At 56.2% G+C, this 14,057-nt stretch overlaps 1 protein-coding gene across 1 annotated transcript in view; it reads right to left on the minus strand.

Annotated features, from left to right (window-relative positions):
- Positions 1 to 329: 329 nt before the first annotated feature.
- The window catches only part of PHF21B (PHD finger protein 21B), an 86,178-nt gene continuing 72,450 nt past the window's right edge, over positions 330 to 14,057 (minus strand). Inside the window, exons 6-13 of the mRNA XM_047742572.1 lie at positions 11,782 to 11,833; positions 10,567 to 10,643; positions 9,167 to 9,221; positions 8,398 to 8,420; positions 6,215 to 6,373; positions 4,721 to 4,796; positions 4,280 to 4,383; positions 330 to 1,612 (exon numbers count right to left, since the gene is read on the minus strand). Of these exons, the coding sequence (XP_047598528.1) occupies positions 1,394 to 1,612; positions 4,280 to 4,383; positions 4,721 to 4,796; positions 6,215 to 6,373; positions 8,398 to 8,420; positions 9,167 to 9,221; positions 10,567 to 10,643; positions 11,782 to 11,833 (765 nt within the window). The 3' untranslated portion in view covers positions 330 to 1,393. The remainder of the gene's footprint in view (positions 1,613 to 4,279; positions 4,384 to 4,720; positions 4,797 to 6,214; positions 6,374 to 8,397; positions 8,421 to 9,166; positions 9,222 to 10,566; positions 10,644 to 11,781; positions 11,834 to 14,057) is intronic.

The raw sequence follows: 14,057 nt of genomic DNA on the forward strand, positions 1-14,057 counted from the left end.
CACTCTGCACCTGTCGGCGTGCACATGTGCGTGTGTGTCTGGGGCTGTGTGTGCACACGCACACGTGTGTTCAATGCAATTGGGCACCGTGTGATATGCTGGGGTGGGAGCCCGGTGGCTTCCGGATGCTTATCCTGTTGTGCTATGTCCCTCAGGACTGGAGAAGCTGGGGGTGGACTCCCACCTTGGGAGGCGGGAGCCCTTCTATGACGCGCGTGCCCTCAGCTCTCAGGATCATGAGGAGACAGCAAGAAGAGGGACTCTTGCGTCTCCGAAGGCCAAACCCTCCCGAGGCCACTGCCCCCCTCCCTCCCTCCCCACCCTCGCCCTCCCCCCCCTTCTGAGAGGACCCTCCAGATCTCTCCGGTTGGGCCGTCCCCCAGGAGGGGTTTCCGCATTCACACCTTGCAGCAGAGACCACTGGAAGCAGGAAAAGAAGTCAGCAAGCGTCCCCCCTTCACATTAAATATCTTACAATAAAAACGCCATACAAAAATGTAAAGTTATTTTTTGGCATAAATGTCTGTACTGGCAAGAAAAGAGGAATGGAACACTTTATCGGCTCTTCGAAAGGAGAAAAGAAAAGGCTTCAGTCGTAAGTGGAGGGTTCAACCCCGGATAGAAAACCCGCCACAGGCCTCCCCTGCAGCCTGCAGCTCCGTCTTGCCCAGAAACTCCATGAGAAAAAGACCTCGATGGCAAAAGGAGTCCAGAAGCTCAGCAGAGGGCAGGAGGTGTACAGCGCGGGCGCTCCGGAGACCCGGGGTGCGGAGGCCCTGGTAGGTGGAGACCGCAGAGTCCCTCCCCAGAGGGACCCACCTCATAGTCTCTTTCAAGTTCGACAGCTGTGACTCTGAACGCTAATAATACTGACAGAGCGGGGCCCGCGTTCCAGGAAGGCGCTGGGGCGCCCCGGCCTCGAGCCCCGAGCCCCTGAGTGGGAGGGGCGCGGAGTCCTACCTAGATTCGCTACCCACTGCTCGTCCCAACTACTGCTACTACTTAGCTAGGTCTTCGGGTTCCTGGCTCCCCTCCTGACCTCTGCCCTTCTCTCTCCCGGGGGGCAGCCCGAAGCCGAGGAGACAGCTGTGCCTGGAAGCCAGAGGCCTGGGCAGCCCCCAAAGGGCTGGGGGCTGACTGCGTCCCCGGCCGTCCCGTGCCCACCTGGCTTCCTTGGCGTCCTGTCCGAACGCGGACAGGAGGGCTCCATCCCCTCCGGTCCTGGCTCTAGGACTTCCACCCGGTTCCTTCTCCCTTCTTTTCTCTCTCTCTCGGTTGGGTTTTATTTTCATCTGAAATTCATAGTGTTTATGAATTAAGGCGGACAGAAACCTCAGGTCTGCTGAGCGGGGTCCCAGGAACCTTCTGTGGGTGTGAAGCCGGTCCCGCGGGGTCAGTTGTGCCCCTGGGGGTGCTGGAGGGCAGAGTGCATGGCTGCGGCTGGGGGCTTGGTCCAGGGCCCGGCCAGCATCGGGGCAGGGCTGGTGGTTGCCATGGTGACCTGCAGCCTCTGCCCACCCTGTATCAGTCTCAGGAGGGCCCGCAGGCGGTCCAAGGACAACTGGGTGCCCCTCTGCTGGGCCAGCAGGCTCGTCTTAAGCTCTAGGCATTTCTGTCAGGGAGAGAAAAGGATTGGGGGGCGGTGTCTCAGAATCCCACCGTGCAGGCCACCTGGGGCTGCCACACTCTCAGCCCCTCTCCCACCGCTCCTCCCCTCTTGCGGCCAGAGACTGAAAGAAACCAGCCCGAGGGCCTTCCACAAACCAGGCAGCCGTGAGGAATGGAATTGCAGCCAGACACCCAGGAGAAGTTTGTTTCAGAGTTCAGGGCTAGAAATAGTGTGCCTGTGTGGGAGCGTGGAACGTTCTTCCTCCTGACTGTGATGCTACCTTGCTGACCAGGTCATTTCTCCTCCTGCTGAGGAAGCTGGGAGCCACTTCTGGCTCAACCACAGCAGTGGCAGGAGATCTGTAGATGGCCAGCCCACTCTCTGCTCTGCTCTGCTGCCTGCCGGGCTCTCGTCTTTTAGTTGGCTTTATATGTATCATGGCAGCGCAGACAGCAGCTGGGACAGGGCCCCAAGCTGGAGTGTAAGCTACTTGTTCCTCAGGGAAATCACTTCTACTCCCTGAGAGTGCACCCAAACTCTGAGACAGGAATAATCACAGAGCCTCCCCTTGGGTTATTCAGATTAAGTGAGACTAGGACCTGGCATTGCCCTTGGCATCATCATTACAACCACCATCACTACCATTATCACCATCACTACCATCACCACCAACATCATCATCACCATCACCACCATCATCACTATCATCACAACCATCATAACCATCACCACCACCACCACCACCATCATCATCAACCATTATCACCATCACCATCGTCACTACTACCATCACCATTACCCCTCAACACTATCATCATGACCATCACCATCACTACCATCACCACTGCCATCATCACTATCACTATCATCACTATCATCACCACCATAATCACCACCATTTTAATCACTACAATCATGACCATCACAACAATCATCACCATCATCACCATCATCAACCATTATTATCATCACCATCATCACCATCATCATCAACCATTATCACCATCACCATCGTCACTACTACCATCACCATTACCCCTCAACACTATCATCATGACCATCACCATCACTACCATCACCACTGCCATCATCACTATCACTATCATCACTATCATCACCACCATAATCACCACCATTTTAATCACTACAATCATGACCATCACAACAATCATCACCATCATCACCATCATCAACCATTATTATCATCACCATCATCACCACCCCATCATCACCATCATCACCACCATTATCACCATCATCAACCATTATTATCATCACCATCATTACCACCCCATCATCACTATCACCACCTCAACACTATTATGACCATCACCGTCACTACTGTCACCACTGCCATCATCACCATCACTATCATTACCACCACCACCAACCACCACCACTATTATCACAACCATCATGACCATCACCACTATCATCACTGACATCACTATTACCACCACTGTCACCATCACCATCACCACCATCATCACCATCATCACTACCATCACTATCATCACATCACCATCACCACTATCATCACAACCATCATAACCATCACTGTCATCATCATCATCAACCATTATCACCATCACCACCTCAACACTGTCATCATGACCATCACCACTGCCATCATCACTATCACTATCATCACCATCACCAACATCACCACCATTATAATCACTACAATCATGACCATCACAACCATCACCATCATCACCATCATACCATTATCACAACCACCATGACCATCACTACCATCATCACCAACACCATCATCACCACCATCATCACCATCATCATCATCACTATCATCACATCACCACCACTACCACTATCATCACAACCATAACCATCACCATCATCACCATCATCAACCATTATTACCATCACTGCCACCATCATCACCATCACCACCTCAACACTATCATCATGACCAATACCATCACTACCATCACCACTGCCATCATCACTATCACTACCACCATCATCACCACCATCACCATCATCACCATTATCACAACTATTATGACCATCACAACCATCATCACCATTATCACCATCAACCATTATTACCATCACCATCACCACCATCATCACTATTACCACCTCAACACTATCATCATGACCATCACCATCACTACCATCACCACTGCCATCATCACCATCATTAGCATTACCATCACCGCCAACCACCACCACTATTATCACAACCATTATGACCATCACCACTATCACCACTGACATCACTATTACCACCACCGTCACCATCACCATCACGACTATCATCACTATCATCATGACCATCATGACCATCACCATCATCAACCATCATCACCATCACCATCATCACCGCCCTCACCACCGTCTTGTTGACCACCACACTACAGAAGGGAAGTCATTATGTTCACTTTATGCAAGAAGAAACTGAGGTTCAGAGATGGGGCTTTGCCACCGACGAAGAGCTAGGTGGGAGCAGAGCTGGAGAGCCTCAGCTGTTTGACAGCTCTCTGCTGAGCAGGTCACAGAGCCGCACTGTCTACCTCCTGGCTTGCTGAGTGATGCTGGGGAGGCTGTCTTCTCCCGGGGCCTCAATAACAGAACAGCGAAGCTCTGGACTTAAATCTTGGGGCCCTAAGGTCCCCCGGCCTCCTGCCCCCTCGCCCAGCGAACCTTCACGGCCGCGGCCAGGCGCCGGTCCCGTTCCTCCAGCTGCTGGTGCTCGCTCTGTAGCTCACTGCCTCTCTGTAGCAGCTTCTGCTTCTCTTCTTCCTTGACTGGCGAAGAGAAGGCCAGGTGAGGACACAAGCCAGGTGAGCCAGAAGGCTGGGCCACGGGTGAGTGGGAAAAGCAGTAAGAACCCGAGGTCTACACCTCCAGGCCATTCTGCCATATCCTCCTGCAGAAGCCAGGGGCCTCGGCTGCACGCCCAGGGGCTGGGAGCACCATTCCCCACACGGGAGCTGCCCGGCACCCAGGACCACTCCCGGGGTCCCTCTTTGTGGGGCTCTGGCTCGGAACAGTTCGGATGGGCCCAGAGTGAGTCCAGAGGATGGGGCTGGGATTGGAGAGAAGGGAGGCGGTGCCCTTCTCCACTCCCCGAGGCCGTCTTACCCGTCTTGTGGGTGACGTAGGAGTGCACAATGGCCAGCATCCCGGTCCAGGGCACACCGTCGTCTTTCTTTAAGGCCTAGAGAGCAGACGGGGAGATGAGCAAGTGGACGGGCCAGAACCTGCCGCAGCCTGGCCGTGCCCCACTGGGGGAGCAGGGGTGCGGAACAACTCTCTGAGCAGCAGTTCCTCAACCATGTTGGGACGGGGCCGCCCTGCCTCATGGTCGGCTCACAGGGCTCCTCGAGGGCAGGAACCTGCCTCTTGCCAGGGCCCCCATGGCGCTGGAACGGAGGCCCCAATTCTTCCTGACCGAATGCATCCACGAATGGCCGCCTGCCTTCTTCCTATGTCCTGGGGACCTGAGAGCAGCCCCAGGCAAATGGGGGACACCTCGAGGGCCCAGTGAGGCCCCACCACCATGTCCAGGTGGGGAAGATAATCTTGTGTCCCTCAAAGAGCTGTGAGCCCCCAGGCAGTCACGACGCAGGGGCTGGTGGTCCCCACGGGAGACAGTGACATAGGCCCCACTGTACCCACCCTCTAAGTCCCCAGGGATGATGGGAACCCATAAGAATCAGTGTTTTCAGAAATAAAGGTGATTCCCCTATGATTTTGCAAGTAACACATCACACAAAAGCACAGGAAAGTTCCCACGTGCCTGTAACACTCGGAAGGCTGCACTCCCCCGTGTCTCATTCTACCTGCAGCTTTCTCGGGGAGGTGACAGAGCTAAGGAACCACTATAAAGCCTGGCACCTTCTTTCTTTAAAACTTAGGTCCACATAGAGAACATGCCTCAAAGGATCACAAACTCTTTATAACGACCATCTCCAGTGACTGTGTAACATGGCCCTGAGCGCACCTGCTGGAATGAAGTTCACTGTCTCCTAGTGCTGCGAGGCAGCTGTATCTCTTCCTTTATAGACAAGGGGCGAGGGGTTTCTTCGTGCACAGAATTTTATCTGTATTTGGATTCCTTCCTGGGACTACATTCCCCAAAGCTAGATTCTGCATTTAAAAGATATATATACATTTTTAAGGTTCTTGATAAAAGAGTGTCTACCTCCCCGCATCAGCACCAGAAGGGAGTGTTACTGTTTTTTCGAACCTGCTAGGTTTTCCTAAGTGTGGCAGCAGGGAGATGGAACGCGTTAAGTTAGCTAGCTCTGTTTTGCAGTTTGTGATGCTAGTTCAGGTTCTCTGTCAGGGGGAATCTGGAGCTCAGAGCTGGAGTCATTGGGTCAGATCGCTGCAGAGGGACACCTCTGCTCAGCCGTCCCCAGTGGGCCTCTGCTGGCAATGTCTGAGATGGCCACTATGGGGGTGTACTGGCATCTAGCAGGCAGAGCCTGGGGTCACTGAGACCCTACAGTGCACGGGCCAGCCCCACAGATTCCCCAGCCTCAGATGCTGTGCTGGGGGAGGGTCCTTTGGTGCAGGGAGAGTCGGTGGGGGGCGGGAGGGCCCACTGCCCAGCAGCACAGTCTCCCGTACCTTCTGCTGGCACTTGGGGCACCGCCACACGCCCTTGGGCGCTGTCTTGAGGGGCGGGTCCAGGCAGCTGAGGTGGTAGGCCCCCGGGCAGGTGCCGCAGGGCTGCAGGTCGGCCCCTCGCTTGCAGGCGGCACAGTGCTCATCACGGACGACCTCACTCTGGAAGAGAAGGGAGGGCAGGAGGCGGGTCGGTGGGGCTGGGAGAGAGCTGGGGGGGCCCCGGGCAGCTGCCACCCTGACCTGCTTGGGACCCAGTGTTTCTCAGCAGCTCTGGGAGAAAGACGAGCCCAGGAACTGGGAGGACAAGTGGCTGCCGGCGCGTGGACTCCAGGGCACCACCTGGGCCACGTTTCCTAGGGACACGGCCACTGAGTCAGAGTCAGTCAGGGTGTGGCACCCTAGCACCCTGATTCAGCCCAGCTGAAACCCGGACGCCAGGCATGGGTAGCAGGGCAGGTGATCCTGCTGGGGCTTAGGACACAGTCCGCCTGGGCCCCTAATGTCCCACTGTCCCATATCCTGGAGTAGGGGGGGCAGGCCAGTGCTCACAAAGCCTCCCTCCTGCCCACCGCCTTGGGGGATCTGCGGTCACAGCTTTCCAGTCCTTTTGATAGCACCTTGGTCTAACCTGGCATCTCCCAAAATCCCATATGGGTTCCTGCACTCCTCTGTGCCCACCTCTGTAACAGGGGCTAGTGCCACCTGCCCCACAGGATGCTGGGAAGACCCAACAGGACACACGGAACACACTCCACATAGGAGCCTGGTAAGGGGCAGCTTCCTCTTTCCCTGGGCTAAAGGAACTTCAGACATCCCTTCAGAGTCGTCAGCCTTGGTTGTTGGCCTCTGCTTACACACCTACAGGGACGGGGAGCTCACTATCTTACCAGCCAGCTCGTTGCACTGTGGACAGAGAGAGGAGCCTCTCATCACCCCGTGCCTCCCGTGACCTGCAGAGTCTGAACAATTTCCCACCACCCACTAGAAAACCTTCTCCATGCATGGGAGGTCTGCTCTCTGCCCGTCTGGCTGCAGCGCCTTCTGACTTCACGGTTGCAAAGGACCAGAGGGCTCTCATGGGGGTGACCCACACCACGAGGACCCTGGACCCCAGGCTGTCCTTGATGGAGGGAGCAGCAGACAGAGATGAGGCCTCGGAGGTCTGTTGCCAGCACTCACGTCAGTGCAGGAGCCCCGGGCCAGTGAGCCATGTGCCCAAGATTGCTCAGTGAGCCGGAGGTGGATGCCAGACCAGTGGCGGGGTCCCCTGCCCCGAAGCCACAGCCCCTCCAGGCCTGGGGGAGGCAGGGCTCAGGCTCGAGGCCCATCCTGTTCCCCTGCTGTTGGGCACAGGTGTCTGTGGACGAGCACGACAGGCCACCAGCACCAGTCTGTGACATTACACGGTTCTGCTGGCGAAAAGGCCAGGATCACCAGAGTTTAAGCCTGTCGCCTGCTGCTGCTCAGTAGCCTGACCGTTATAGGCATGTGGGGACTACCAATTCTTTTAGGATTTGATCCAAAACTTATTTAGAAAATGAGGTCACAGGGCGCCTGGGCAGCTCAGTGGGTAGAGCATCTGACTTTGGCTCAGGTCATGATCTCAGGGTCTTGGGATCAAGCCTTGCGTCGGGCTCCCTGCTCAGTGCTGAGTCTGCTTCTCCCTCTCTCTCTACTACTGCCCCTGTTTGTGCTCTCTCTCTCTCAGATAAATAAAATCTCAAAAAAAAAAAAAATGAGGTCACAACCAGCTTGTGTCCTGAGAAGCAGGGACACCAGTGTGCGTGGAGAGTCGGGGTCTCACAGGATCACTGAAACGGATTCCTGAGGGGTGACACCCTGAGGATTACGGGGTCTAGACCCTCGTGAGGTGGGCAATGATGACCCGAGAGAGCCAGCTCCCCCTGAGGTCACACAGCAGGGCCAAGCAGAGCCAGGTAGAGCCTGGCCGGCCCTGGCGTCAGCGGCCGCCTCCTGGGCCTTCTTGGCCCCCAGGGTCCCTGCGTCCTCAGCAGCGGGTGGAGAGAGGTCGTGTTCGAGCCGCCTGTGGGCTGACCCGGGTGGTCTTGCAAAGCTCTCGGTAGGGAGGACTGAGCCCAAAGGCCCTCCCCTCGGCTCACCCCTGCCAGGAGCGCCCCGCCTGTACCCGCCCCACCCCGACCTGCCATCGAGGGGACACCTACCTTCCAGCAGGGGTCCTCATTGGCTAGCACAGGGAAGAAGGGCGGAGAACACGTTAGCGGGCACTGGAGGGGCACCAACTGGGACCGGAGGCCACGAGGCCCGGTGAGGCAGGGCTTCCCACCTGGGGCAAGGCGGGAGCATTCCAGGCTCTGGTCCTCACCTGGGGTGGGACGGGAGCATCACGGGGCCCTGGGACACCCAGTTCTCACCTGGGGCATGGCGGAAGTCAGGGTCTCTGCCCTGGTTGTGGCCAGGACCCACCCTGGGACAGGCACCAGGCTGCCCTGCAGGCAAGCCATCCTTCCAGGGACCTCTCACAGGGACTCATTTTCAACTGTGTGTGTGGTTTTTTTGGTCCATAACCCACTCTCCTTCTAGTAAGTGAGGCCAAACCACATATTTAATGATCACAAAACATGGTTTTTCTCAGTTGCTGGCTCAGAGCCGTCCGCAGAGGACACTGTCCAGTGGGGAGCAGAGCTTCTGTGTGTAAGGAATATTCTACCGTTTACCACTGTCACATCCAGCCCTCACGTCATCATCCCGGCTCGGGGCCCCGGCTCTGGCATAGGCTCCGCCGGCCCTCCTCCTCCCCACAGAAGATGTCGGGGCAAAGGAGGCCACAGCAAGGAGGGCCCAGGAGCTAGAAAGCACCATGCACTGGAAAGCAGCTCTGTCCCCACACAGGCCTGGAGTCGGGGGTCACCCACGCCGCCTTGGCCCCGGGCCCGGGGCAGCCCTGGGGAGCCGCGGTCCGCGGGCACCTACCTCTTGCTGTGAGGAACAGGGGGGTGTTGAGATAGTTGGACGCCAGCCGTTTCCTCTGTAGGGGACGGAAAACAAAACAAAGGCATCTCACATGGAGCCCTCCTCGGGGACACGGCTCCTGCCCAGGACACATCCGGGACAGGCTCCCACCCACGGCTCCAGAGGTCACAACTAGGATGGACATGGGGCAGCAGGGTGGGGGAGTGGCGGGTGAGCCGGCTATGCCCCGTGGGAGGCACGGAATCTCCCCTGTTCCCTGGGATACAACCACCTCGCTCAGGAAGGACGCCCTAGAGACCCCACATCGGGTTTCTGGCACAATCCAAAAGGGGGCTTCAGCCACGGGCCAAGCCTGTTCAGACCCTGGTTTGGGGTGGCTTTGCTGTGGAGGGGAGATGGGTAAGTGGCGTCACTCCCTCCTCTCTCGATGTGGTCGGGCTGTGCTCACAGCTAAGGGCGAGGCCCGTGGAGGGCCGCTCCCGGAGCTACGGTGGGTCCTGGGCTCAAGGGTCAAAGCGTCGAGCTGACTCCTGACTTGCTAATCAGGTGGTTTCCCACCAGCCACCACAGACTTGGGACACGACGTATGGCTGGGCCGGCAGAGCGGTGGATGGCTTCATCGGTGAGCACAGCAGAGGGGACAGGGTCCTCGTCATACAGAGGGCACACGGCTTCCTCGAGTGCTGGTCAAGAAACAGCTCAGCGACAATCTTTCAGAAGGGGCCCAGTGCTTAGGACACCATCTCAGGGACAAAGCACACTCAGGAAAAGAGCGGGGAAGTGAGCGGTATGAAGACGGGCGTGTTCTCTATGCAGAAGCCGGGAGGACAGAAGCAGAGGCCAGGGGCAGGTGGGCTCCCCTGACTTGGGCAACCATCGCTCTGGCCAAGACCCCTGCCCCCTCCCCACCAAGTTCCAAGTCATTGACAGGGACTCAGGACAGCAGCCTGGACTGACCAACACCCTGGGGAGGTGAGAACAGCAGGACCTCGACCCTCCCACAGGCCCTCCTGGGACCTGTCCCCCTGGCAGGGACAGCCCGAGTCTGGAAGGTGCCGGGCGCCGGCCTCTGGGGACCTCGCTCGGCTTCAGAGAGCTGTCGCGACTGCCGGACCTCAGGCCCCAAGGAAACGGCTTCCCCGTTAGGGAGTGATTCTGAGGCTGCTCCCCGGGGCCTTGACAGGGCTCCACACCTGATCATTGGGGTGAAGAACCAGGAAACCTTGTAACCTGCACCCAAGCCACGCTCCCCAGTGCAGCCCGAGTGAGGACCCCGCTGTTCTGATCTCCTGCGCCTGTTTCTCAACAGATTCTGAGCTCAGGAGGGGAGGGACATCATTCATGGTCATGCCCCAAACGCAAGTCCCCGGAGGGGCAGGTGAGGGAGTGTAGGGCCTCACCTCTGTCTCCAGGAGGCCACTGTAAGCGGGATTTGCTGTGCTTCTTCTCTTCCGCTCTTGGCGTTTGCTCTGGATTTCTGGAAAGGCACAGACACAGCGGTTACTGGATCCTTCCTGACCTGGGAACCCCGAACTCTTTCTCTGCAAACCCCGGGCGTCCCGGTCCCCTCCCCTGCTCTGCAGCCTATCTGCCCAGCGTCCCTGCCCCAGAGTGGCTTCCGAATCACTCACTCTGGGGCAGACGGGTGGGCAGGTGCGCTCTCGGCGCGGGAACCCCCATGTGCCATCATCCAGCCCGGGGGCGTCTCTCGGGGGATGTCTGCCCGCCAGGCTAGTGCCTGCTCAGCTGCACAGGGAGGTTCAGGGCAGCCCCAGGAACCAGGTGCCCATGTGAAGCCTCCCACACGAATCCTTCCGAGAGGGCCCCTGGTGCGGTGTTTCCCGCAGTGACGGTGACCACCCCACACACATGGTCCCCCACTTTCCCGCCTTCTGCTTTGCCTGCCACATGGAACCTGGGATCGGTTTCTCTGAAAACAGCTGTTTTGACATGTTTTTCTAACTTGTCTTTTGGACTCAGTTTTTCCTTCTAAATCTTTGCAGTATCATTCATGTGTTTCTTGTAAGACACCCCAGACCAGGCTCCAAATAAATAAATACTTAGGGTCTCATGGGTGGGGAGAGAAGTTTTACGAGGAGAGCTACTTATAAAAAGCATAACCACAGTCAGGAGGTTTCAGGAAAGCTTTTTCATCCCGACCTCACGACGACACTGTAATATTTCAAGGTGCAGGCTTCCTCGTGTTGCGGGAAGAGGAGGCGGAGGTTCTGAGTGGAGGGAGCTTGCCCACGGTCCCCCAGGTCAAAGCAGCACGAGCAGGACTCAAACGCAGACCTTCGGACGTGACTGGAAGGGCCCAAGCCCGAGTGGCTAGCAAGTGGCAGGGCCAGGCGGTCGGGCTCCAGCGACCACCTCCTTGGGCTGCGTGCAACGGGGGAGCACGGGACGAGCACGGGACCCACACGGTCCCTTTGCCAAAACCAGGAGGCGGGCTCTGTGCAGACAGCCACGGAACTGGGGGGAGCAGGAAGGCTTTCTTGGTCTTTGCGCTGACGACCCTGGCACTTGGGACAGACCTCCCAGGAGGCGGGTCACTGGTGGGCACTGCCTTCCCACCAGCCAGCAGCCCAGCCTGCCGCCGCAGAGAGCCTTACCTTCCAAGTGCTCCGTTGTGACCAGGCCCAGAGCTACCATGAAGGCGATTTTCTGAGGGAAGGAAACAGAGAAACGTTAACACGGTCTCCAGTGTCCGTTGACTTAGTGAACACTGCGGAGCGCCTCCTTACGGGACTGGCTTCTGTTTCGGGTTTCCTTTGTTTTCACCTACTGTCCGTCCCAGGACCCCACCCACGACCCCACGCTGCGTTTGTTTGCTGTGTCCCCTTAGCTCCTCTGGGCTGTGCCAGATTCTCAGGTTGTCCTGGTCATTAGTGACCTTGACTTCTTAGAGCTTGGGCTGGGCAGGAAGGACGCCCCTCAGCTGGGACAGGTCTGATGGTTTCTCATGATGACACTGGGTTATGGGCTTGGGGGCGGGAGACCACAGAGGTGAACCCCTTCCCAGCCCACTGTATCTGGGAACGTGTCAGCCACGTGACTCCTCTGTCGCACGCTGCCCTTGATCATGGGGCTGGGGCGTCGCCTTCTCCATGACACATCCCCTCTCTGTCCCCCGTCCACACTGTCCTCGTTGGGAGGATCTGGCTGTGCACCACTCCTGTGCACCAGGAGGTGGGAACAGTGCTTTTTCTGGCCACGTAGATGGAAAAACTTGGGTGTAGTGGAATTTACCAGTATTCTCTTTTTCACTGTCTGGTTTTTTGAATCTTACGTACAGACTCGGGTTACAAAACAAGCTGCCTGTGTTTTATTGTAGTTATCTGTAACTTCACTGTTTACATTTATTTCATTATTACTATTTGTAAGTAGGCTCCCCGCCCAATGCGGGACTCAGACTCACGACCCTGAGACTGAGAGTCCCATGGCCACCAACCGAGTCTGCTGGAGGCCCTCATGGTTCACATTCAAATTTTTTGATCCGTTTGGAGTTGACCCTGGTGTCGACCGTGTGAAGGATGGATTCCTTTCATTCCATCGGCATTGGTTTTTTCCAATCCCACTTACTGAAAATTGCATCACCCCACTATTTGCTGGTTTAAGGAGCCCTTTTAAATCATATACTGAATTATCTCGAGTCTCTGTGGTGTCTTTCCGTGCCTCCTCTCCCGTTCCTAGCTATGCGGGAGCGACGGTGACACCTTTGGTTCCCAGGCGTCACGGGGTTCTGGCAGAATTCGAACCCCTCCCCTGTTCTTCCTGTTCAGCATTTCCTTGGGTCTTCTTTTGTATGTTTTCATGTGAAACTCAGAAACCATGAAGGACACTGAGGTGTGTTTACTGGGATGATGTGAAAATGATAATACATTAACTCGGGTCATGACGATAATTTTCGGACGTAAAATTCTCCTTCCCAGAACCACGATGCACCTCTCTGTTCTTCTGCCTTTGGGGGTTTCAAACATACCCTCCAGTGGCTGTCCACTGTTGTTAGTGTGTTGATTTTTTTAAAGATTTTTTTAGTTATTCATTTGAGAGAAAGAGAGAGTGAGAGCAGGGGGGAGGGGTAGAGGGAGGGGAGAAGCAGACTCAATGCTGAGCAGGGAGCCTGATGTAGGGCTGGATCCCAGGACCCCGGGATCATGACCTGAGCTGAAGGCAGATGCTCAACCCACTGAGCCACCCAGGCACCCCTAGAGTTTTTTTTTTTTCCTTTTCTTAAGGAAGGGAGAGAGAGAGATACCTCTAGAGAGAGGGGCAGAGGGAGAGGGAGAGAGAATCTCAAGGACCTCCCTGCTGAGCACAGAGCCAGACGTGGGGCTCGATCTCTTGACCTCGAGATCATGATCTGACCCGAAATCTAGAGTCTGGGTGTTCAACCAAATGAGCCCCCCAGATGCCCCAATCCCAGGTATTTCATCTTGTTGCTGCTAAGGCAAGGAGAGGGTACCTGTGAGGCTTCTAACACACTACTCTGCGTGTCTGTGACAATTATCGTTGGTTTGCATTAATAGTAACCCTGCCGTGCCCGATTCTGTTTGGAGTAGTTTTGTTTTTGTTTTTTAATTGATTCTCTCGGGTTTTCTATACCATTTCAAATAGTGACTGTCCACTGTTCCTTTGCCTTTTTTTTTTTTTTTCCCCACTTCTATGCTGTTGAAAATAGTTCTACTCCTCAATCTGTCTGCTTTCTGTGTTGGACGTTGCTGGAAGAACGTAGGATCTACACTCAGAATTTCAGCTCCACTCGGCTCCCCGAGGCAGGGTCCAGCGTGCTCCCTGCCTCTTGGATCGTAGCCAGGCCCACGGAGTCACATCTGAGTTCCTGGGCAGATTTAAACCCTGGCATGCCCAGCCTGTCAGCTGGAAGGCC

Source organism: Lutra lutra, chromosome 8, assembly GCF_902655055.1.
Source record: "Lutra lutra chromosome 8, mLutLut1.2, whole genome shotgun sequence".
NCBI classification, from domain to species: Eukaryota; Metazoa; Chordata; class Mammalia; order Carnivora; family Mustelidae; genus Lutra; species Lutra lutra.